The 22,788-nt window shown below is 37.8% G+C and overlaps 5 protein-coding genes across 5 annotated transcripts; all 5 read left to right on the top strand.

The window, feature by feature from the left end:
• Window positions 1–8: 8 nt before the first annotated feature.
• Window positions 9–4,007, top strand: LOC116303095 (uncharacterized). Its single transcript, XM_031712551.2, has 7 exons — window positions 9–291; window positions 1,093–1,344; window positions 1,899–2,073; window positions 2,147–2,268; window positions 2,981–3,163; window positions 3,249–3,278; window positions 3,354–4,007. Exons 1-7 carry the CDS (start codon window positions 114–116, stop codon window positions 3,518–3,520), a joined length of 1,107 nt encoding a protein of 368 aa, XP_031568411.2. The 5' UTR covers window positions 9–113; the 3' UTR covers window positions 3,521–4,007.
• Window positions 4,008–5,906: 1,899 nt separating this feature from the next.
• On the top strand, window positions 5,907–9,719 carry LOC116303098 (uncharacterized). Its single transcript, XM_031712554.2, has 8 exons — window positions 5,907–6,034; window positions 6,168–6,248; window positions 6,365–6,499; window positions 6,774–7,015; window positions 7,147–7,336; window positions 7,421–7,607; window positions 8,952–9,181; window positions 9,256–9,719. The coding sequence occupies exons 1-8, from the start codon at window positions 5,962–5,964 to the stop codon at window positions 9,609–9,611; spliced, it is 1,494 nt and encodes a 497-aa protein (XP_031568414.2). The 5' UTR covers window positions 5,907–5,961; the 3' UTR covers window positions 9,612–9,719.
• Window positions 9,720–10,543: 824 nt separating this feature from the next.
• LOC116303101 (bone morphogenetic protein 1 homolog) lies at window positions 10,544–13,403 on the top strand. Its single transcript, XM_031712557.2, has 4 exons — window positions 10,544–10,702; window positions 10,927–11,286; window positions 11,640–12,191; window positions 12,741–13,403. Exons 1-4 carry the CDS (start codon window positions 10,651–10,653, stop codon window positions 12,989–12,991), a joined length of 1,215 nt encoding a protein of 404 aa, XP_031568417.2. The 5' UTR covers window positions 10,544–10,650; the 3' UTR covers window positions 12,992–13,403.
• Window positions 13,404–13,617: 214 nt separating this feature from the next.
• LOC116303100 (bone morphogenetic protein 1) lies at window positions 13,618–16,320 on the top strand. Its single transcript, XM_031712556.2, has 4 exons — window positions 13,618–13,717; window positions 14,181–14,546; window positions 15,257–15,778; window positions 15,977–16,320. The coding sequence occupies exons 1-4, from the start codon at window positions 13,642–13,644 to the stop codon at window positions 16,237–16,239; spliced, it is 1,227 nt and encodes a 408-aa protein (XP_031568416.2). The 5' UTR covers window positions 13,618–13,641; the 3' UTR covers window positions 16,240–16,320.
• A 3,460-nt stretch (window positions 16,321–19,780) lies between these two features.
• LOC116303103 (uncharacterized) lies at window positions 19,781–21,719 on the top strand. The gene is made up of 2 exons (XM_031712558.2): window positions 19,781–20,338; window positions 20,477–21,719. Exons 1-2 carry the CDS (start codon window positions 20,080–20,082, stop codon window positions 20,794–20,796), a joined length of 579 nt encoding a protein of 192 aa, XP_031568418.2. The 5' UTR covers window positions 19,781–20,079; the 3' UTR covers window positions 20,797–21,719.
• Window positions 21,720–22,788: the final 1,069 nt, after the last annotated feature.

Genomic DNA, 22,788 nt, shown 5'->3' with positions numbered 1-22,788 from the left:
TCCACTTTGTACTGCATGCTCATGTTAGACAACATGGCGGCAAAACATTGAACTTTAAATAAGCTCCACTCTTGAATATTCCCAACGACATAGCGTGTCTGAAAAGGAAGTATATGTTTGGGTTTGGGTATAATGTATTTGGACAAATTTGTAGTTTGAAAGAAAAGAAATGCGATAATTATGAACATGGAGGGCTAAGTGTTATAGATGTTCCTGTTCAAGTTGACATCAGCTTGTCTGAAGATGTTGTTAAGATACAGTCATCTTGGACTAACACTTTTCTTCTGAAGAGTGAGTATTATATTCTATGCTCACATATTATCCCATAATATTTCCATCTGTCCATTCATTAATTGTTCCAGTATTCATTCATACATAAGGTTACAGTCAGTCATTATATCATTTATGTTATTATTTCGTTTTGTGCATTGAGTGCTTGAGAAAATTGAGTGAGGGTTTTGCCAAGGCGTAGAATAACTTTGCTGGTATTTACAGGATATAAAATTATTCAGAGTGTCACAGCAAAAAGGGAAATTGGGGGGAAAACAAGTCTCTGATGGGAATAGAACCAATGGCCTTCTCTATTCTAGTCAGATGCTCTAACACTAAGTTACACTTATCACCCATAGCGACCTGGGAGAGAGATCTGGCTACAAAGGTGAACAGTAACCAAAAAGCATTTACTATCAAAGGTCACAAGTAGTGCAGTCTATAAGAGATAAGCCAATAGCCACCCCACAAACTCTGACAGAGATATGTAAAATCATCTATTGCAGGCATGAACATGCATATCTTTTGAAGCTACAATATATATATCTTAATATGATATATAATAACTGCTAACTAGTGAAGATTGATAACTGAGAAGTCCCCAAACAACAATAGCCAACTAGTGGTCTGAGACACTATTGCACTAATGGGCTGAGTTAAACTTTGCCTAAGTTTCATTTAATCACATCTACAGGAGACACTTGTTTAGATTATGGCCCATACTAGGTCGTTTAGACCTTCTTGCATTGCCTGCAAACTGCTATGCTCAGATGCATGAATTGATTATGAACTCATAGGTGGATTTTTCTCTCAATTCAATAGAAAATGGTACAGTCACCACCTCTGGATGGATTCCTGGAACAAAAGCTCTTGGAAATGTAAATAATTTTCTTCCTGGTGAAGTTGTACAGGATATTTCCTGCTCATGCAACAAGGTTGCATTACTTTCTAAAGCAAAAAAGCTCTTCCTGTGGAATGATTTCATGCACGAGAATTCATTTCCAACTGTGGTAAAGTTGGAGGAGTCATTGTCAATGATAAGATGTGGAGACCTTCTAACGATAGTCTTGACAGGTATACACAGTCTTTTTAACTATGATACTAATCTGACATTAGAAGGGATAACATAGGGCTACATAGGGGGTCATGTACAAAGATCTTTCAAAAATGTGACAAGGCATATTGCAGCAATGCTTTAGCCTTGTTACCCCTTTAAGATTCAGCTTCCTGATTAACCACTTCATTGGAAAATGAATTTTATTTTAGAGATTCCATAATTCACCCTTGTGCAACTTGTTAAAGCAAATCAACTATCTAACCATAAGACAATATGCATGCTTATATACTCCTCTAATGACATACACCATAAAGTGTGCAATATTTTGATATAATGCCAATCTGGCTTGGAGCCCAAAGAAAGCGAACTGGAATGAAATCTCATTCCAAGTTGACTTTACATGAATAGATGTTTTTTGCTGGAGACTTTTAGTTGCACCTCCAAACAGTTACAAATGAGGTTGAAGATAAAAGGAATAGAATAAATCATGAATAACCAATACTTTGCTTACAGCTGGTACACATCATTGTTATAATATATATACACACATGAAAATTATTCTGTTTTATAGATGATGGACATCTTGGTCAGTTGGTGACTGATAGTTCTACCACGCAGGATGAAGAAGTGTTGGTGTCCTTTGCTGAGATAACATTTTCTCACTGTGTGCAAACTGTGAGTTGTGGCAAGGAACATGTGCTAATACTGACAGACAAAGGAGCAGTATTCAGCTTTGGAGGAGGAAGGTATATACAATATATATCATCTAACTCTAAGTACTATTGTCAATTTGTTTAGTTTTGCTGTCTCTTTTTTTAGCCGAGGTCAAATAGGTAATGGCAGATTAGACCAACAAGATGAACCAAAGCCTATTGAAGCTTTATCAGGAATTACTATTAGAGTCATTTCTTGTGGTGGATGGCATTCAGCTGTCATAACCAGTAAGTAGCCAGTCTGTTCAAAGTGTTGATTGGTCAAAATCTGGCTGATATATCTCTGGTAATTTGTTAAGGACATAGCAAGTCAAGCAAGTCATTGATATAAGTTTTAACATTAGAATGCTGTGTCTATGAGGATCTAGTATACATGTACACCTGTTATCGATGATTTTGAATGCTTTTATTTTCTTTTTGGTGCTCATGCTTTTTAGGCCCATGACAATGACAAGTATCACCCCCATAAACATGTTTAAATCTTATTATCCTGATATGCTACTTCCTTTAGTTCAATTTTTGGTCAGACGTTTCTGTAATTACAATAAATCAATACCATATGACAGAAAGTATAAATTTTCAAAACTTATAAATTATTGGGAAATCGATTTCTGGACAAGCATTGCTTTCATGTTGGCTTTTTGATTGTGTGCATTAAAGCTCACAAAGCACTCTGGGAAACTAAGTGTTGCAAAAAAGGAAACAAAAAATAACCTGATATTTTTGTTTGTTAAATTACTTACATATTTTTCTTTAAAAATGTCAAAGGAAAAATTGTCAGATTAGTTTTTATAGGAGACAAAAAAGTACTCAGTTTCTTTTCATGCTTTGCACTAGAGATTTGTCCTCATGCCGACAGCACTCATGCCTATTCTGCAGCAGTTTTCTTGCTTTTTTTTAATTACTTTATTTAATAATATGTTCAATCTTGAACTTTAAGGCTGTGGTGATCTATACATGTGGGGCTGGAACAAGGATGGTCAAGTGGGTGTCTCATATAATAATACAGACATACCACAAGAAGTGCCTGTCCAGATCCAGGCAGTTCCAGTTCCTGTAGTTTTTAGTAATGACAGTGTTACTGATGTAAGTTGTGGCTCTAGGCATACAGCAGCAATTACTTGTAAGTACCTAAGTGTTAATACTAAGGATACATCTTTCTGTAAAATGTGTTATTTTGATATTGTCATTAATTTTATAACTGACAGGTAATGGTGAGCTCTGGACATGGGGTTTTGGTAAGTGATATCTACCTGCCATCCTCTTTTGAAATGAAATTCTTTCTAAACTGTTTTTGGCTGATTGCTTTCTAGGATTTTATGGACAACTTGGTCATGGAAGCAGAAAGTCCTGTCGTAAACCAACGATGGTCAAATTTTCCCCCACCCTCTCTACCCTTACGAAAATGACAAAAAAGTCAATTCATTGCAATCACTGGAACACCTTTGTTAGTGTGAAGAAGAATGCAACCAATCACTGATAAGACATCAAATATTAGTAAGGTATAAGAGCATATGAGTGAATAGAATGACCCTAATAACACTCATTTTCTAGATTATTTTGTGCAATATTTCCAGGTTTATTTGGCAAGAAATAAATTCAAGTTAAAATTTTTAAAAACATACCCCAGTGTTGCGTTTAAATTCTTGTTGTCGTGGTTACACAGGCTTGGATGCCGATTCACTGATTAAAAACTTGTCAAAACATTTCTTCTACTGATGATTTGCAGTGAATTTTAGTCTTACCATGGCAACCATGGCATATTCCACGTACATTGTATAGCCCGCAAATGATTAATTATTAGCAATGTTTTTAGTGCTATTAGTTAAGTCTGTTTGCACTTGAGGTTAATCGTTTTTTCCCTCAAGTAAAGTTGAGAGTTGTTTTAGTTCATAAACTTCAAACTTTCTCCATGAAAATGTATTTTTTATTTAAGGATGTGCAATAAATTCGTCTCGCGATCGTAATCAACCTTTTTTTATACTAATCATTAAGCTGTGTGGGGTTTGATTATATTTATTATTATATAATCGTATGGACAGGCTGAAAAACGGATGCTTTTGAAAACACCGGCATGTCTGTTTTTCGCATGCGCAGATGCATGCGCAGTTCATTAAACAGGGTTCAGACTAGCGTCGCATTCTGAATTGGAATCATAAGAGGAGCTTATGACCAGTGTGAACTGATAATCCAAAGAAGAAGGATCAGAAGGTTTTCTTTTTCTCACGATTCCGACGCTCGGACGCTAGTGTGAAAAAGGCCCTATTGATATCGTTTTGGTGTGGCGGACGAACAAAAACGTTATAAAAAAAGCTAGTGTGGACGCTAACCATGGAACGAAAACACAGCGTTTCTAAAATGTATTAATATAACACAGGCCCTTAAAATGTTTCCGATATGGAGAGCGTTTTTAAATATATGCGTTTTTGATGGTCTTAAGTGTGGACGGAAGGCCAAAACGCATTGAAAGGTATAGGTTTTCAAACAAAGAAGACGGTTTTACGTGGACGCTTCTACGACGGGTGTCGTAGTTCCTCATCAATGAGACGGTTTTTCTCCCTCCTTGAAAATCAACTTCTAAATCCCAATTTGTTAGCCAAGAGCACGATATCGATTTAGCGTAGACCGACGGGGTTTTCATTTTTTCTTGAATTAAGATTCTTAAAGTTTTTGACCGCTGAAATGCAGTAATTTTCATTACGCTAGCTTACATGTTTGCAATCAATCACGTGACTTTTTGACTGGAGGCAATTTATATATAGCTAGCAATCGTTAAGTCAAAAGATGTCAAAATTAGTCCTCAAAGTAATCTATCTGCCTATTTCTACGGTCTACGGCCTATAACCAAAAATCAAGATACACAAATAACCTTTAAGATCCTACAATCTTCCAAACACAGATATTACCGGAAGTGACGTGTACTGATATAAAGATTGAATAAATTCTTAGGAAGTAAAGCTGACCAAACAATTTTCTCTGTGAAATATAATTAAATTTGATTTTGCCAGTGTCTGTCTTCCATGATATTAACGAGCTGTCTTTTAGGTTGGGCTATTTCTGGCCATGTCAAATATAGACGATGTAACCGGGAGAAGTGAGGCAGCAAAATGGCGGACCCTCCCTCGTGTGCAGTGACATCCTTTAAGTTTAGCAAAAAAATAATTAGAAAATTTCCTACTAAAAGTTCATCCTTACAGGACTTAACACTGATTCAAAATAAGGAAAGAAAAAACGGGGTATTTTGCTTTCAGTAAATTTCCGATTCAAGTCTTAAATTTTAAGAAATCTCATCAGAAAAATTTGAAGGATTGAAGGCTTTTAAATTAGAGTACCGCGGAACAGCGCGATTAATGTTCACTAAATGGCGTACCAACTACTTTGTGTCTATCATTTTTTGAACAATCTCGTCAGTTTTTGTGACTATTTTATTGCCTCGTAGATTTCATCGGGTTATGTCCGCATGTTGTTCGGATCCGTAACACCACAGAAAGCCCAATAGTGCGAAATCCATAACTTTGAACTGCATTTAAAGACCAAAAGTCCATTTTTTATCATCTAAGTCAACACTGATCAAAGTAATATACCTTAGCAATATTTGAAATGTTCGATTTCATAATGACTTTAAGACTGCCGCTAGTTCTATACTGTTGGACCGCTCTTAGTTTTTCAAAAACTTCGAGTTCACAGACAAATTTGTGGCTCATCATAGTTATTTTATTTGTCTTTGAAAGTGTTATTTACCTTCCTTGTTTATATAAAAACCAATTAAAGGTTTGCGAAGTTGTATCAGGTGTTGCACATCTGTGTAATATTTCTACAGCAGGTTAAACTTGATGGTTCGTTATTAGTTGGATGTTATAATTACAAGGGTATAAAAGCAACATATCAAGCTAGGGGCTGCAGTACAGTGGTTGAACCAACATGCTGATGAGATTAATGATGAGGACGGCACATATCCACGTAACAGCTGTTTTTCTGGTACTTTCACTCGTTGGTATGTTTTGCTCGCTTACATTTTCATACTCTTTTTATTTCGATTGCCCTCGTACTTAGGATCATAAAGTAAGGGTAAGTTCGAGCAGATTTTGGATAAATGATGGTTGATAAAACATCTTACCTTCTGACAGGATTGACAACGAGCAATCCTTGCTCTGGATCTTGGACAACCCAAAGACCATGGACCACATCAAGACCAGTTTCTCTGCAAAGTAAGTATTAATATAAATGGATTATTATGATGTCATTCCTTTATTCAACTAGGTCATAACTAAAGCCGTCCTCATTACCAAAAAAATAATCATTTTCATTATCTTGTTTGAAAAAGATGGAACATGCAATTTTGATGATATTCAGTGTTGGTTCATACAAAACAGTAACGATCAGTTGGATTTCACTATTTATCGTGGAAGCACGCCCAGTGTTGCTACGGGACCTTCCGCTGACCACACCTCTGGACATGGTAAGTTGATGTTATTATCATCATCGGCATCGTCGTCGTCGTCGTCATCGTCGTCATTATTATTATTATTATTATTATTATTATCTTCGTTTATTTAAACTTTCAGTATGGGTGATACTTTACAAGAATAAAGCGGAACTTTTATAGTTCTAGGCTATATCCTTAGTGTGTCACTAACAAATGTCTATTCAAAGGTGTAGAATGCCTTAACTATCTATATTATTATTATTATTATTATTATTATTATTATTATTATTATTATTGTTATTATTAGGTAAATACATCTATGCAGAAGCATCAGGTCAAATCCCAGGTTCCCGAGCGCGTATGCATACGTACCTATTCTTACGTCACAGCGCTTGTCTTTTCTTTCACTACCACATGTTCGGTGCTGATATGGGTACACTTAAAGTGTATGTTAACGACCGATTGGAGTGGGAACTGCACGGTAACCAAGGCAATCAATGGACAAAGGCTACTATTCCTGTTCAATTAAGTGCTAGTGGAATGTATAAGGTAACATTTATATCTTGTTATTTTTGAATAATTTATACCTTTTTTCTTTCTGTCTTCGTTTCTTTGAATTTCTTCTCATTAGGAAATGTACCTCACACTATTGTTTTTTTTTTAACTAAATCTATTTATAGATTGAATACGAAGCTGTTATTGGCAATTCCTTCAGGTCAGATATCGCTCTTGATGACTTTGGATTTCAGGAATACTATTCCATTGACAAGGATGTATGTGATATTACACCGAGCTGTGCTAAGCCTACTGCACAGCCTACTGTCCTTCCCAGTCCTCCACCAACCTTTCCTCCTCACCCTCCACAAAACGGTGAGCCAATAGCCATGCATGTATTCCAAATCGTCTACTTTGCAAAGATTTAAAACTAATTTAGTTTAATATTTTGATCTTCAGTTAGTTGCGGTGTTCCTGCCATTCCACCAGCACGTGTCATTGGAGGTGTAGATGCGCGCCCAGGGTCCTGGCCGTGGCAGGTTGCAATAAAGATCTCTGGTTTTTTCTTCTGTGGTGGAACTCTTATTGCACCACGATGGGTTCTAACTGCTGCTCACTGTATATTCCAAGGCCTTCCGCATTCTAGGTATATGTTTTTGTATATAGAAATAGGTCATCGCAGCAATTTTTCCCGTTATTAATGCAACTCTTTCAAGCTCAATGTACACAGACCATGTGACTTGTGGTGTTACCCTATTCAGACTAAACTGTTCATAATAGGGTTTATATCAACTGTTCATAATAGGGTTCATATCAACTGTTCATAATAGGGTTCATATAGACTGTTCATAATAGGGTTCATATCAACTGTTCATAATAGGGTTCATATCAACTGTTCATAATAGGGTTCATATCAACTGTTCATAATAGGGTTCATATCAACTGTTCATAATAGGGTTCATATCAACTGTTCATAATAGGGTTCATATAGACTGTTCATAATAGGGTTCATATCAACTGTTCATAATAGGGTTCATATCAACTGTTCATAATAGGGTTCATATCAACTGTTCATAATAGGGTTCATATCAACTGTTCATAATAGGGTTCATATCAACTGTTCATAATAGGGTTCATATCAACTGTTCATAATAGGGTTCATATAGACTGTTCATAATAGGGTTCATATCAACTGTTCATAATAGGGTTCATATCAACTGTTCATAATAGGGTTTATATCAACTGTTCATAATAGGGTTCATATAGACTGTTCATAATAGGGTTCATATCAACTGTTCATAATAGGGTTCATATCAACTGTTCATAATAGGGTTCATATAGACTGTTCATAATAGGGTTCATATCAACTGTTCATAATAGGGTTCATATAGACTGTCCATAATAGGGTTCATATAGACTGTTCATAATAGGGTTCATATCAACTGTTATAATAGGGTTCATATCAACTGTTCATAATAGGGTTCATATCAACTGTTCATAATAGGGTTCATATAGAGTGTTCATAATAGGGTTTATATCAACTGTTCATAATAGGGTTCATATAGACTGTTCATAATAGGGTTCATATCAACTGTACATAATAGGGTTCATATCAACTGTTCATAATAGGGTTCATATCAACTGTTATAATAGGGTTCACATCAACTGTTCATAATAGGGTTCATATAGACTGTTCATAATAGGGCTCACATCAACTGTTCATAATAGGGTTCATATCAACTGTTCATAATAGGGTTCATATCAACTGTTCATAATAGGGTTCATATCAACTGTTCATAATAGGGTTCATATAGACTGTTCATAATAGGGCTCACATCAACTGTTCATAATAAGGTTCATATAGACTGTTCATAATAGGGTTCATATAGACTGTTCATAATAGGGTTCATATAAAAGGCCAGAAGGTAATGTAATGTGCTGCAATACAAAGGATACTTTACAAAAGTTTGTCTCGTTTTCTTTCCTCTAGCTACGAAATTGTTGTTGGAGAACACAACCGAAGCATAGCTGAAGGAACGGAGCAGTCAGTATACGCTTCCAACATCACTGTTCATCCAAGCTGGAATGCAACAAGGATTGATACTGACATCGCATTGATTTATCTGTCTCGTCCAGTGATGATCAATGATAGGATAAAACCAGCCTGTCTTCCTAGACAAGATGAAATAGTTCCTCGGAATGCCAGCTGTTATATCACAGGTTAGAAATACTCGTCCCTTCTCTTCCAAATGCTCCATATATTTAACGTTACGTATTGATTACTATTGTTACAGGATGGGGTAAGATCCATCACCCTGGTGGTAGCCATCATACCTTACAGCAGGCACGTCTTCCACTCGCCAGCAGGAAATGCTGTCAAAAGAAAGTAGACGCCAGCCCCGCTGTGCCGTCACACATTAAAATCACTGACAACATGATATGTGCTGGCAAGAAAGGCTCTATCAAGAGTGGTTGTCATGGTGACAGTGGTGGTCCATTTGTTTGTCAGGCACGTGATGGTCGATGGGTCCTCCAGGGTGCTGTTAGCTGGGGTTCTCCACGGTGCGACACAAGAGACGCCTTCAGCGTGTTTGCACGAGTAGCTCGGTTCAGAAATTGGATAGATTACCACATGAGGTCTGTGCGTTAATAAACCACAACAGCAACATAGTTAGGGCTGTAATACAGATAGATAACATGTAATGGGAAACAATATGGCTTTAAGAAAAATAAAAATATATAAAAAATGATATCCCAACTTGGTTTCAGCGTATGCGTGTCTTAAGTTTCCTTTTCTACAGTATTAAGGATTAACACAGCTGAAATATTATTCTGCTTCTTCAAATTGGTTTTGTTAAGTTCTTGGCGAAGTAATGGACACCGCGAACGTCCATTATGTACCTTAGCCAATCAGAATGTAATATTCTTATGTATAACTTAGCCAATCAGAATATATCATTCTTATCTACCTTAGCCAATCAGATTATAACATTTTTATGTACCTTAGCCAATCAGATTATAAAATTATTATGTACCTTAGCCAATCAGAATGTAACATTCTTATGTATAACTTAGCCAATCAGAATATATCATTCTTATCTACCTTAGCCAATCAGATTATAACATTTTTATGTACCTTAGCCAATCAGATTATAACATTTTTGTGTATCTTAAGCAATCAGAATGCTTTGATTGATATAACTGACCCAACAGCTTAAAATTCCATTTCGAACAGTTTCAGCCGGTAATGCTTTATTAATGATTACAAAGTACTGCATTTAAGGGGTTTTAAACGATTTCAGTTGATTCAGCTATTTACATTTTGTTGGGCTTCTTACGGCAGTTTTTAGTTGAAGTCAGTTTTAAAGTCTTGTTTTGTTTGTTTTCTGTTCCTCGCTATTGATATAAGTAATGGTTAGTAAACAAGGAAAGTTTTAAAAAATAGTTGTTCTTTATCTTCTCTCATAATATATTAAAGTCGTTAAAAGAATTTCACAAACACCTAAAACCACTAATGTGATCTCAGTTAGTGCCAGAGACATCTGAATCAACAGTACTATTCACTACTGTTCAGTACTGTCTGCGTGATTCATAAAGTAATTTACTAGGGCCTCTGAGTCATTTCTATTTTCTCACTTGTGGCCCATACATATGCCCAACGAGTGGAAAAGTCTTCTCGCATCTAAGTCATGTTCCTAACATCATTTATCATCTTCGTAGTTCTTCAAAACACTGTACTAGGTGAGTTGACTATGCCATTCATGACTGCTTGAGAAACTGTGGGCATCAGTTATGATGACTGGCTTTCTTCTCTTCAAGATCAGGAACCCGTACTATTTTATTTTCTCTTTATTCCTCTTAGTGTTTTTCTAAATTTGTTTTTACAAGGGATTATTCAACTTTTACCAGCATATTTATTCCCATTTTCAGCTCTTGTTGATATCCTTTTCTACGTGTGTTTTCAGCAAGCAACTGTAGACAAGTAATCCCCATTGATGGATTGTTTCCTAATGGTTCGTTTACAAGTCCAGGCTGGCCAAACCCTTACCAACCCAACAAGAACTGTACCTGGACTATTTCTAGTCTTCCAGGGACGTACATCAAGCTTACTGTAACACACTTTGATCTGCAAGACGACATTCATTGTAGCGATAAGGTTTTAATCAGGCCTGGTAACGAGGCTGGAGTAAAACTTTGCGCACACAACAGAGATTTACCATTTGTTGCTTATTCATCTAACAATCACTTTGATGTGCATTTTATTGCTGATGGAACAACAGTCTCGCAGTCAACAGGGTTTAAAGCAGAGTATGTAGTACTGCAAGGTAACATCAAATTGTTTGTCAATCCAATTACTAAGAGCCACTAGTTTGTACTAATACACTTGCTTACCCATAATGCTCTGCTATCCTATATACTCTGACGTAGAGCATCACTGTCGCCCTGTTGAACTTATCCACGGCGTGCCGGGCTAAATCGCAGGTCCAGGTCCAAATTGGAATTTATCTTGTTTTGCTCTTGCGACGGAGGAAGAAAGGACAACGACCAATTTAGCAAACTCTAGTCACATGTGAGCCCTTGATTCTCTTCCCATACTCCTCTCCTCTCCTAGATGACATCAAAGGACAGAATAGTTTCAGTTCTATTCGTAATGTTTTATAATGTTTTATATATTCAGCTAGTTGTCCACCAAACAATCTGGATGGATTATCAGGAAGAATCGTCAGCCCGAACTTCCCTGATTATTATCCTTCCACTATGTGTTGTGAGTACAACATTACAGTACCCTTGGGGTATCAAGTTGAGCTGAACTTCAGTACTTTTGATCTCGAGGATAGCTACAACTGTACTAACGATTATGTAACTGTTGATGACTTGTCTAACCAACACAGCATCTGGGTGCTGTGTGGAGTGTTAAGAAGTGACGGTAACATGCTGTCTTACCGGTCCAGAGGTCGTAGTATGTTAGTAACTTTTGTTTCTGATGATGATGTTATCGCGAATGGATTTGAGGCCAAGTTCACAGCCATGCAAGAGACGCTTTCTTTTAGTATTACGTCCAGCTATGTCTCACCTACAAACATGGTTTTCACCCACACCACAACATCAATGTTCTCTTCAAAATCACACGAAATTACCAAGTCTACATTTGAACTTGTGGCTCCATCGAAAACCTCGACTTGTAAACCTGTCATGACTCCATCTCCAACAGTCGCACTGCGAGAAACAGGTGATGAAAATTCTTCCCATACCATTAAATCATCAGCATCTATTTATCCATCCATCCATCCTGACCTCTGAATCTATTCATCCACACATCAATACTCCCACTATAATTCAACTATACTGCATCCATCTATCTACCCACCCCCAACCTATTCATTCACCCACCCACAACCTATTCATTCACCCACCCCCAACCTATTCATTCACCCACCCCCAACCTATTCATTCACCCACCCACAACCTATTCATCCACCTACCCCCAACCTATTCATCCACCCACCCCCAACCTATTCATTCACGCACCCCCAACCTATTCATTCACCCACCCCCAACCTATTCATTCACCCACCCCCAATCTTTTCATCCACCCACCCCCAACCTATTCATCCACCCACCCACAACCTATTCATCCACCCACCCCCAATCTATTCATTCACCCACCCCCAACCTATTCATAAACCCACCCCCAACCTATTCATCCACCCACCCATGTGCTTATATTATGATGTATGAAAGAATGATTAATTGGTGTATTATTCGACGTATCTTCCAGAGTTCTTGGGTGGAACATATCGATCAATACCTAATCACACCATCAAAGGTCACTCTATCAGAAAACTGAGCACTTCGAGCCAGATCAACTGCGTTCTTCTATGTCAGCAATCATCCAAGTGTAAATCAGTGACGTATTTGTATGTTTCCCAGTCCTCTGGTTTGTGCACTCTGCACAAAACAAACATACGTGAAACGCCTGGAAGTATTGTGGCAGAAAGCCACGTGATATACTATGAACTAATTACGTAATCTTGGGATCCTGAAGAAAGACAAAGAAACAACGAACAAGTAGACTTCTATTTTTATACTATAATTAATTCGCTCCGTGCTGCTGTAGTTGAGAAGTTCAATGTCATTTTTCCTCGATGCAGGTTGTATTTTCAGCCGTCGCTCTTGAAAAGTTATTTGCATTTCCTTCAAGCCTGTTTGTATTCAAACTCAACAACTATAGTTACTTAATAATAATAAAAACGATGATAACAAAAATAGCGAAATATAGCGTAATCATGATCAGGACAATTTCTAATGAAGGAGCCCCTGGCACACACACTACTGACACTGAAGGCAGTGAGTGGTTCTTCAGTTGTCCTCCCTCCACAATCAAAAATCAACTTCTTAATTCCAATTCGATCATCAGGGAAAGAGTAATCAAGATAAACTAGGTGTTCAGAATATGTGAGGTTCATAGTGTGAGAAGTTTCAAAATATAGACATCAAATTTCATTGTTTCAAAGACTTCATTATTGTTTTACGTTGAGGACGTTCTCATCTTATTTATTTACTTGTAGTCTCTTAACAAAAAAAATCGGGAAAGCTGATTCAATAGGTGCATATTTAAATTCATAGATTTAATGTTTTTCATCTTTAGTTCATTTGTTTGCTGATTTTGATCGTACAAAATGAACGGGATGCGTTCTATTATCGTCTTGGCCATCAAGGTTGTAGCAACCTTACAAACTGCAGTATCAGTTGCAGGTAGTCATTAGTCATGATCAAACCAGAATTTCCCTTTGAAGCCTAATTTGTCGGTCCATCGTCTTTACTGTTTCTGAATACAAGAACGTAGTGAAAGAAATAAGGAACTCTTGTGAACAAATCTGCTCAGTTCCAGATGGGAATCCAACTCATAACCTACTCGTGCATACTTTCTTTACTACGTGGAATCTGTGAACCCTGCTAACCTCTAGACCACCGACAATCGTGATGCATTACCCAGCTAATAGTTATTATACAGGGTAGTGTATGATGCTAACCTCGTGATGCATTACCCAGCTAATAGTTATTATACAGGGTAGTGTATGATGCTAACCTCGTGATGCATTACCCAGCTAATAGTTACTATATAGGGTATAATACTGGACTGATGATGCATTACTGATACATGTCACTATACGGGTCCTGTATATATGCAAACTATACTGTTTCTATCCTGTTTCAGGGAGTGTTAATTGTGATAGAATCTTCAACTGCAATTCCTATGTGATCAGTGGCCAGATATCAAGTCCTCGGTATCCTTTACCTTATCCTACAAACATCTCATGTAATTGGATCATAAGATCACCACCAAAAACATACATCAGTCTGTTGATTAACAAGATATCCATACGACTTATGCCTTATTGTGTAGATCACTTGACGGTCAGATATGCAGGGCCGGTATCATATAAGTACTGTTATTCTTGGTATGTGAGTAGCAATTTGGCTTTTTATTCGCCAAATAATGAAATGAATGTTACGTTCACTGCCGGCACAGGAAACAATACAGAACAACAAGGATTTCTCGCTAAATTCAAGATATTAAAAGGTAAGAGTACCTAACTGAGCTATACAGGGTCCTAGCCACACTTCGAGGCTAGTGAGACAGTCGCCTCTGTAAAATGTAGAGCATGTCTCCGAAGCGCCCTAGTTGCTCAATCCTTCGGCGGTCGATTGCCTCGCGGTAAACATTTCATTCTGGCTATGGCTCTACTATATCCATTAATTTGCCAACCAAAGTTCGATTCGCTGATCAAACCAAGCAACTTGGCAAGAACTATTGTGATAACGGGTTTCCCGACGAATTAACATCCCAATGCTAATGTTTGTAAACACCAACTAATGGATGATGCTCACTATAGGTGGCTTGTGATTATTCCTGAGGGAATAAAAGTGGCAGCCATGTTGGATGATGCTCACTATTTACGATAATTTCCGAGACGATGAAAATGGTAGCCAGGGGCTTAGCGAGGTCTCGATTATAGGATGGCAATGTACCATTTGCAGCCAAATCCACACGGAATACCGATTGAATTAATTAAATTTTGGTGCCGAGAGCAAACTATTTTTTGGGAGAGGGGCACGTGGCCCCCTGTCCCCCCAGCTCCCTACGCTATGTTTCCCGATCGTAAGGGTTTTTCTCGTGAGAGAAACCTTGCATGCTAGCGAGAGATTCTGGGACCCAGGTTACAGCATGTTGGATAATCAATTCGATGTCAGCATACACATTTTACATGACCTTATTTCTTATCTTTCCAGCCGTCTGTCCCAAGGAAAATCTTACATCAATGTCAGGTATACTAATGAGCCCCAACTACTACCACTCGTACTATCCTGGTAACCTGACATGTCAATGGGTCATACAAGTACCACAGGGTTACCGCATCCTTCTGACGTTTTCTACGGTGAAACTCCAAAACACAAACAGGTGTGAAAGTGACTATATCTTCGTGATGGACGGGGTAGGTTCCTCTGCTCACCTCATGGAAAGAATTTGTCACGAAAGATATGTAGTACATTACTATTCCTCTGGCAATGCCATGACGGTGCGATTTGTGTCTGATCTTGTCTTCACAAATAGAGGGTTCTACGCAAGCTATAGCGCCACAAGCCCAACACCTATATCCACTATCATGTCCAGTACGGCAATAGTCAGTGGATTGCCCACCTACACTGTCTCACCGACACCGACCTTAACACCGCGACAGACTCTTGTTGTATCGCCAAGTAAGACAACAAATGTTGTGCCTAAGCAGACACCCGTGCCAGACTTTCTTCCAGGTGATTATCTATCAGTAAAATGCAACCTTGTATAGTTTGTTCGTAAAGTTTTTTTTCTATTCCAAAGTTTTACGTTTATTGTCAAATGTTGGACTAATTCTCATTGATGTTGTTGAAGTTACACCTATCTCAGTATGATGGCAGCTAAGGCTTCAATCAAAAGCACCGCTTGTATAACACCAGTATTTTATATTCCAGATTATCTTGTCGGTACATACCAAGGATTACATGGCGTCCCTATACAAAATTATTCTTTTATAAACAGACTTAAGATGAAAAGTAAGATCGCTTGCGTCCTTAAGTGTCAGCAGACACTTGGTTGTAAAGCTGCGACCTTTAGTTACCATGGAGATGATAGAGGTGTATGTACGATGCATGACTCGAGCCTGCAATACAAGCAGGAGAAAAATCAGCAGATTTCTGGGAACATGTATTACGAACAAGTCAGATTTCATATCTAACAGTCTTCACTGAGCTGTGAGCGAGTATCATGGAATGAGTCTATATTAAAAGTATAAAACAGCTGTGTTTCCAGCTATAAATCCGTCCAGAAACTTTAATTAGTTTCGTAATGTGAGTTTTTTCGTCAGCTGATTTTTACACTTCGTATCGTGTATACCTTCCCATGAGAATAAACAGAAAAAAGACGTGGTCGCCATGTTGGCTGACATGAGAAAAGATACCGGCAGGTCAACCAAAATGGCGGCTATGACGTCACATGGACCCCAAGATCTAGAATAGCGCTTTTCGGTAGTTTTAATATTCTTATACATACCAGGAAATCTTTAAGAAATTATAATTAGTTTCCATGGAAACGTTGACGCCAACTTAACCAAATTTACTAATTTCATTAAGGAACTATTGTCGGAAAGATAAAAGCCTTTCCGCACTGATCAAAATTCTTCTAAAATTTTATAAAGATCGCTCAAGACGTTTTTTCATCAGTACAGTACTCCGACATCTATAGTGTCAACTAACTACCCTGATATACTAATGAATATAATTGAATCTGTTTGACTATGAAGGCAGTTGGCCACTTTACGCCAGTATAAGAGAATTATCTAGTTAACTTCAACCTGTGTAAAAATAGCGGTATTGGGGAACCAAAGGAGGAACAAACTAAAAACATGGCTATGGTACAAGAAATGACTTTACTGTTGATAATGGTGAGCGGACTGCTTGGTAATGGTCTGATCATACGGGTGATATGTGGCGATGTTTTGATGCAAACCATGGGAAACAAATTTGCATTTATTATGGCAGTGTCAGACCTCGGGTTATGTGTGTTTTTCATGCCGTTTTCTCTCATATCACTCTTTCGATACCAATGGATGTTTGGTCAAAATATGTGCCATGTAACTGCCTTTTGTGGCGAGTTCTTTACCAAAGTATCTACAGCCACTTTATCAGTGGTTGTCTTAGAGAAACATTCAAACATTGTACAGAGAAAGTTGAAAAAGTTTAGCAGAAATGGAGTATTAATGACTTTCTTTGTCGTTTGTATTACTGCTCTGGTATTCTCCGTTCCGTACCCTCCTCGCGAAGCGGTGTATGATGACTGCCTCGGTAATTGCATCATGATAACATCCTCTGGGGCAAGTCTTGAATCAATTTTGATATTTGTTTTGCTTGAAGGTTTGCTATTTAAAGTAGTTTCAGTAAGTCTCCTGCTCGTCTCACTTCTCAAGGTATTCAAGAAGATTCACATGCGCAGATGTATGACACATCCTCGACAGAAACAAAATCTGGTAAACGTAGATCAGTTGCGAATGATGGCAGAAGATTATACAGCGTGCACCACCCTGATCGTGGTCGCCTCTCACGTCCTTTTATGCCTTCCATACATTACAATACAATTGATAAGTATACGTTCTAACATAGTTATACCTCACTCCTGGCGTATTGTAGCCTTTTGGTTGCTTCTATTCAATACTTCACTAAGGCCTTTAATCTATGGACTTAGAAATCGACGCAGTCGTAACCTCATGTTGCAATATTTTAAAAGAGCAAAGAGAAACGTTATCACTCAGAACTGCTTTATGAAGCTAGGAAGACGAAGAAAAGCCTATGTGGTTCCCGTTACAGCACAGCAACAAACAGAACAAACCAATGTTGAAGAACTCATGCAGATAGTTGATGTGATGGACATTGCAGCAAGTAACACGCCCCTCTTCACTCGAAGGCGGATTATGACGGTACGAACAATCAACACGACAACCGAGCAGACGTTCCTTGATCTGAATTGCGTACCTGATGAAAGTCAAATCGAGTTGCAGTCAGTACCCAATGATCGTTATGAGATGACGTCACTAGCAAGGAGAATCGAAAGCAAAGATGATGACTTATGTATTCAAGACATTGAAACACAAGATTCAGCATCCGATTAAATGGAATCAACTTTGTCTGTTCCTTGGGCATTGGGCAAACTCCTCCCACTGGGGGGTGGAGAAATTGATATGATGGTAAAAAAATGATGATAAGTGCGTCTGATTGATCACAAATGTTTTACAGCTTTCGAGCAATTCTTCCTTTGCATGTTCTGTCATCGCGGCCATATGGGTTCTTTTTAAAAAAATATATTTCTCATGTTAGCATCCATTGCTTTTTTTACTCTTGGTTGCAATCCATCAATAGACATGTTATGATGATCTTTCACATCGTTCTGTGCTATCTCAAATTAAGGTTTATCGCCGAGTAGGATGATCTAGGGAAGGGTTAACCCTGGAAGGAGATAGATGGCCGCGAGACGTGCCGTCGGGCGCACGTGAACCTTAAGTCGCGGCGCTGAAGAAGGTAGGTTTGGCGGGCTCTAGAAAACGAGAAATTTCTTTTATTTTTGGAGTTTAAAATGGATGTTATTACCGCGACAGTCTAAACCAAGAGAGTATGAAGTATTTTATACTCTAAACCAAGTCCCCCCCCCCCCCCCCCCACAAGTTAGAGCAGCCGTCGTCCTCAGTCTACGTCCAGGGCTGCTAAGTTACATTACTGATCCCATCGTAAAAACTTCTTTTTCAGGGTGACAATAAATTCAATTTTAACAAAACAAACAAGACGCCCTTTAGGCGTTCACTGGGTTGCCTGCATCATGCACAGACCTAGTACAGCTGAAGAAAATATGAAATGATTTCGTTTAACTTGTCTAAGAAGATGTGTTCTCTACATAATGTTGAAATAATTGCAGGTTCTGCCCTTTTGTAGGCTATATAATAAACAGTTTTGCGTTATGCATGCCACACTACTTGTGAATTTGATCTTGCTCCATGTTGCAACAAGGTCAAATATCCCAATGTTCTCTGTCAGAATCACCAATCAATTTTCTTATCTTTTTTATCTTCACAAGCTATTATATTATTTACTGGGGTAGCTGTTTATTTTCGTTGTTAAAAAATGCAGAAATTGCGCAATAGCACACTAAAGTCTTCAAGTCCTTTGTGGGCATACAATACCAAGAGTACCAAGTGCAGTAAATGTTCTTGTCAGCAAACTTTGCCAGGAAAGATAGGAAAGCATAGCTCTACTTTTCGCGGATCGATATTGCTTATATCACTGATAACATCTGATCGAACGTATACAAGCTTATGAGCAACCGACTAGGAATAAAACTTTTTCTCTAAAATGATTGGCCTATTGTTGAAGATTTATTAAAATCTAATAAAAAATGGATTAAAAAAAAAGAGAAAAAAGAGAAAAAAAAGAAAAAAAGGAAAATCTAAAAAAAAATTTTTAAATGCGATTCCACTGTGCCATACCCCCGAGACATCCGTAGAGCTGAGGCGGCGTATGGACTTCGGACCTGACGGCGATTAAATCCTTCTGCCCTTGGGTGTACGAATTACGCAAGAAAATGTTCTAGCCGAAGCATCAGGGGAGAGACCAGCCGGCCCCCAGACCATATCAGCTAATCCCTTGCATCTCTGCCACGCACGGAATCGGTTGAAAATATAATGTTAAAAAGTCTAGTCTATTCGGTGCATTGTTTTCAAGGCTATTGATATGCTGATTCACCTGGAACAGTGGCTCAGTGGATAAATTGTTATCGTTCAAGATACTGAGTCAAGCTCGGCTGAGGAGGGTTAGCACTTGGATGGGTGACCTAAACGTGATACCTACTCACGCTTTTGCTCCTTTTTTTTCGTTTTTCTTTTTTGAATAGGAGAGGACGAAGAAAAAGAAACCTACAACTACAAAAGCAGGACATTGACATTTTACTTTTTTTCAGTTAGACTTATATATACTATAAAGCTACATGACATCATTACATCCGGGTGTCTACATACCCAGGTGACGGGCAGTGATCCATGTCTATAACTACGTGTCCGCTGGCCAGAGTTTGGTTAAAAATGCCTGATTGTTGCTCAGTTTATGGCTGTACAAATCGCTCAAACAGAGAAAAAGACAAGAGATATTTTAGAGTACCCAAGATTATTCTACACAAGGGCGAAAGGAGTCTTGAAATTTCTAAAAAACGTCGTGAAAAATGGATCGAAAATCTGTCAATACTAGCAAAGAAGATTGAGTCTCCCCATGCTCGAGTTTGCAGCGATCACTTTGCAAAAGGTACTCAAGTTTTATACTATTATTATTAGTTTGAACCTATTGATAATAGCTCTAAGGAGTTTGTTTTTCTTTTAAGAAGAGTAATTTATGAAATGTTTGGATGAAGGAGTTTCAACTGCTTCTTATATTACACCACAGGACGTCCAAGCAGCTTGTATGATATAGAAGATGTTGATTGGGCTCCCACATTAAACCTTGGCTATCACGAAGTAAAACTGAAAAGAAATTTGTACTTAAAGAGACTGGAGACTTCGAAATTTTACGAGTCAAAGCGCCGTAGCCTAGAAAGTATTGTTCGCAGGCTAAAGAGACGGCATGTATATACTACAACAGCTGATAAACAACCCGAAACATCGCAAGAACTAAAAGAAGAAAACAATAAAACCATGACAACAAAATACCCATCCATGCCAGACTCAATATATTTACACGTTTCAACACTTAATTTAAACTATTGATTAATTAGCATCCTTGATGAAGAATCAAAAGCAATAGTATGTCATATGACTATGCAAGGTTTGACCATGAGCCTTTTTCACGCGGCAGCCATGTTGGTTTGAATAATAGATTCCTCCACGCGCAGCCTCCCATTGAAGTGCTTTAAAAAAAGTTATGAAAGTTAAACATCGATTTTTATTCTCATTAGTAATAAACATGGCCACCGTGCGATAAAGGCCATAATCAAGGCTTGTCGATGGCCTTGCACTTGGTTATTACCTCTGAGGTTCAATTCCCAGCTGCCCCATGTGAGCTGAGAGGTGTTGGTTTTCCTTCTGATTTCAAAGTTTTTTTCAGCTTTTGTTTTTGTCTTCTTCCTTTTAAACTGGCCCTAACTAATTCAAACTGATTAGAGCTGGGTTCATGCCTTGCTGTATTGTTTTCAGCTCAATCCTTTTGAGATGTGCCTCTGACATACTTGGGGTGGTTTTTTCCCCAGCATGGTGGAAAGACTTAGTTTGGACATTCCCATGATTTTATTCTACTTCAGGGAGATGCATAAATATCATGTTTAACATTTATTTAATATCAGATTGGTCAAACCTTTTTACAAAATATGAGAGCATTAAGTGAGAATCTATATCTCAAATATCATGTATTGTTACTATAGTATAAGTCAATGCACATGCATACTTCAAGAACTGTGGGGACTGAGGGAGCTAAGGCTTGAAAATATAAGAGATTGGTATGCAAAATGGAAAACTAGACAGGCTATAGTCACCCTGGCCCCTCCCTCCATGCAGTCCCTGTCTTTACGTTGTCAACAACAGGCGCAAACCACAATAACCTACAGTTATTATTATGTCTCTATTATATCTGTATTATTTATTAACTCATGTGAGATATTATGATAAATAAATGAATAAATATTTCTTCTCAGTGATACATGAATACATTTGCCTGTGTGACTGTTTATAACTCTACCTGTGTTAGCAAGCAGGCTAAATGTCAGCTATTTCACCCTCCACCTCAGGGGCTATTGACTCATATACCATGAGTGCTAGAGGTCTAACTGTTTTACCATTAAACTACTCATTGGCCCAAAATGGATACAAACAATTTTGAAATTAGGTTGAAATAATTTATTTTTCATGTTTTCAAAACCAATACTTTTTGCTATTAGTGGTTTATTACTACCTGACCACTATTAGCTCAGCCAATCAGAGTACAAGATTTGTAATAGACCATTAGTAGGTTTATGCAAAAATACTTTAGTCAAATCCAACTAGTGGTCTATCATCAATGCTGTATTCTGATTGGACAAGCTACTACTAGGCTATAAGTTATATCCTACTAGTAGCGAAAAGTGCTAATTTGAAAACCATGCAAAAAATTAAATTTACCTTGTTCAAAACTTCAAAACTTTATTACATCTATATGTTTGACCTACTAAGTTAGATTTGACTAAAATAATTATGGGCTATTGACTTATAGCCTGTTCTTTGAATTTCAAGTCTGTTAGACCCTGTTAAGTAGAAGGCGCAGTCCACCATCTGCGCACGAGCGAGAATGGATGGTAGCTAGGGTTTTAGATTCCCTTTAGAAAAATAATGACGTACAAAGAAAATGTTTTGAAACAAACTCGGAGCGGAACTTTTATCATTGCGCAGCTTCAGTTTCAGAGCGGTCTTTCGTTTTCGTCCAAAAATAGTTAAGAAAATGACAGATTTAGCAACTGGTATAATCACTAACGCACCGTACATTATTTGTCACGCAACTTTAGTTCGATATTAAAGGCAACTGGTAATATAACTGGTAATGGTTTATTAACCCAAACCTTTGCTTTTCTGGAAAGTTGTCTTTTTATTTTTGTCATTCAACAATATTTAATTTATAAATGTGTTTGTAGCGCCACAACTCAACCACGTTTTAACAATCAGACCTGTGTCACGCAATCACATCTTTCAGAAACCATGTGTTATTTTTTCTTCAAAAAGAGCAAAGATATCAGA

Source organism: Actinia tenebrosa, unplaced genomic scaffold, assembly GCF_029948245.1.
Source record: "Actinia tenebrosa isolate PJP-AT-01 unplaced genomic scaffold, QUT_ActTen_1.0 PGA_scaffold12__29_contigs__length_12842862, whole genome shotgun sequence".
Taxonomy (NCBI): domain Eukaryota; kingdom Metazoa; phylum Cnidaria; class Anthozoa; order Actiniaria; family Actiniidae; genus Actinia; species Actinia tenebrosa.
The sequence above is the reverse complement of the archived record's forward strand: the minus strand, read 5'-3'. Positions and strand labels throughout refer to the sequence as shown.

Excerpts from the sequence above, each read along its gene's own strand:
- LOC116303095 (XM_031712551.2), top strand. The coding sequence starts at position 114 with ATGTTTGGGTTTGGGTATAATGTATTTGGACAAATTTGTAGTTTGAAA. Across the intron at positions 3,164-3,248 it reads GCATACAGCAGCAATTACTT|GTAATGGTGAGCTCTGGACA; the intron begins GTAAGTACCTAA and ends TATAACTGACAG. Across the intron at positions 3,279-3,353 it reads GCTCTGGACATGGGGTTTTG|GATTTTATGGACAACTTGGT; the intron begins GTAAGTGATATC and ends ATTGCTTTCTAG.
- LOC116303098 (XM_031712554.2), top strand. The coding sequence starts at position 5,962 with ATGCTGATGAGATTAATGATGAGGACGGCACATATCCACGTAACAGCT. Across the intron at positions 6,035-6,167 it reads TCTGGTACTTTCACTCGTTG|GATTGACAACGAGCAATCCT; the intron begins GTATGTTTTGCT and ends ACCTTCTGACAG. Across the intron at positions 7,608-8,951 it reads CAAGGCCTTCCGCATTCTAG|CTACGAAATTGTTGTTGGAG; the intron begins GTATATGTTTTT and ends TCTTTCCTCTAG.
- LOC116303101 (XM_031712557.2), top strand. The coding sequence starts at position 10,651 with ATGTTCCTAACATCATTTATCATCTTCGTAGTTCTTCAAAACACTGTA. Across the intron at positions 11,287-11,639 it reads AGAGTATGTAGTACTGCAAG|CTAGTTGTCCACCAAACAAT; the intron begins GTAACATCAAAT and ends TTATATATTCAG. Across the intron at positions 12,192-12,740 it reads AGTCGCACTGCGAGAAACAG|AGTTCTTGGGTGGAACATAT; the intron begins GTGATGAAAATT and ends CGTATCTTCCAG.
- LOC116303100 (XM_031712556.2), top strand. The coding sequence starts at position 13,642 with ATGAACGGGATGCGTTCTATTATCGTCTTGGCCATCAAGGTTGTAGCA. Across the intron at positions 13,718-14,180 it reads AACTGCAGTATCAGTTGCAG|GGAGTGTTAATTGTGATAGA; the intron begins GTAGTCATTAGT and ends ATCCTGTTTCAG. Across the intron at positions 15,779-15,976 it reads CGTGCCAGACTTTCTTCCAG|ATTATCTTGTCGGTACATAC; the intron begins GTGATTATCTAT and ends TTTATATTCCAG.
- LOC116303103 (XM_031712558.2), top strand. The coding sequence starts at position 20,080 with ATGTCTATAACTACGTGTCCGCTGGCCAGAGTTTGGTTAAAAATGCCT. Across the intron at positions 20,339-20,476 it reads CAGCGATCACTTTGCAAAAG|GACGTCCAAGCAGCTTGTAT; the intron begins GTACTCAAGTTT and ends ATTACACCACAG.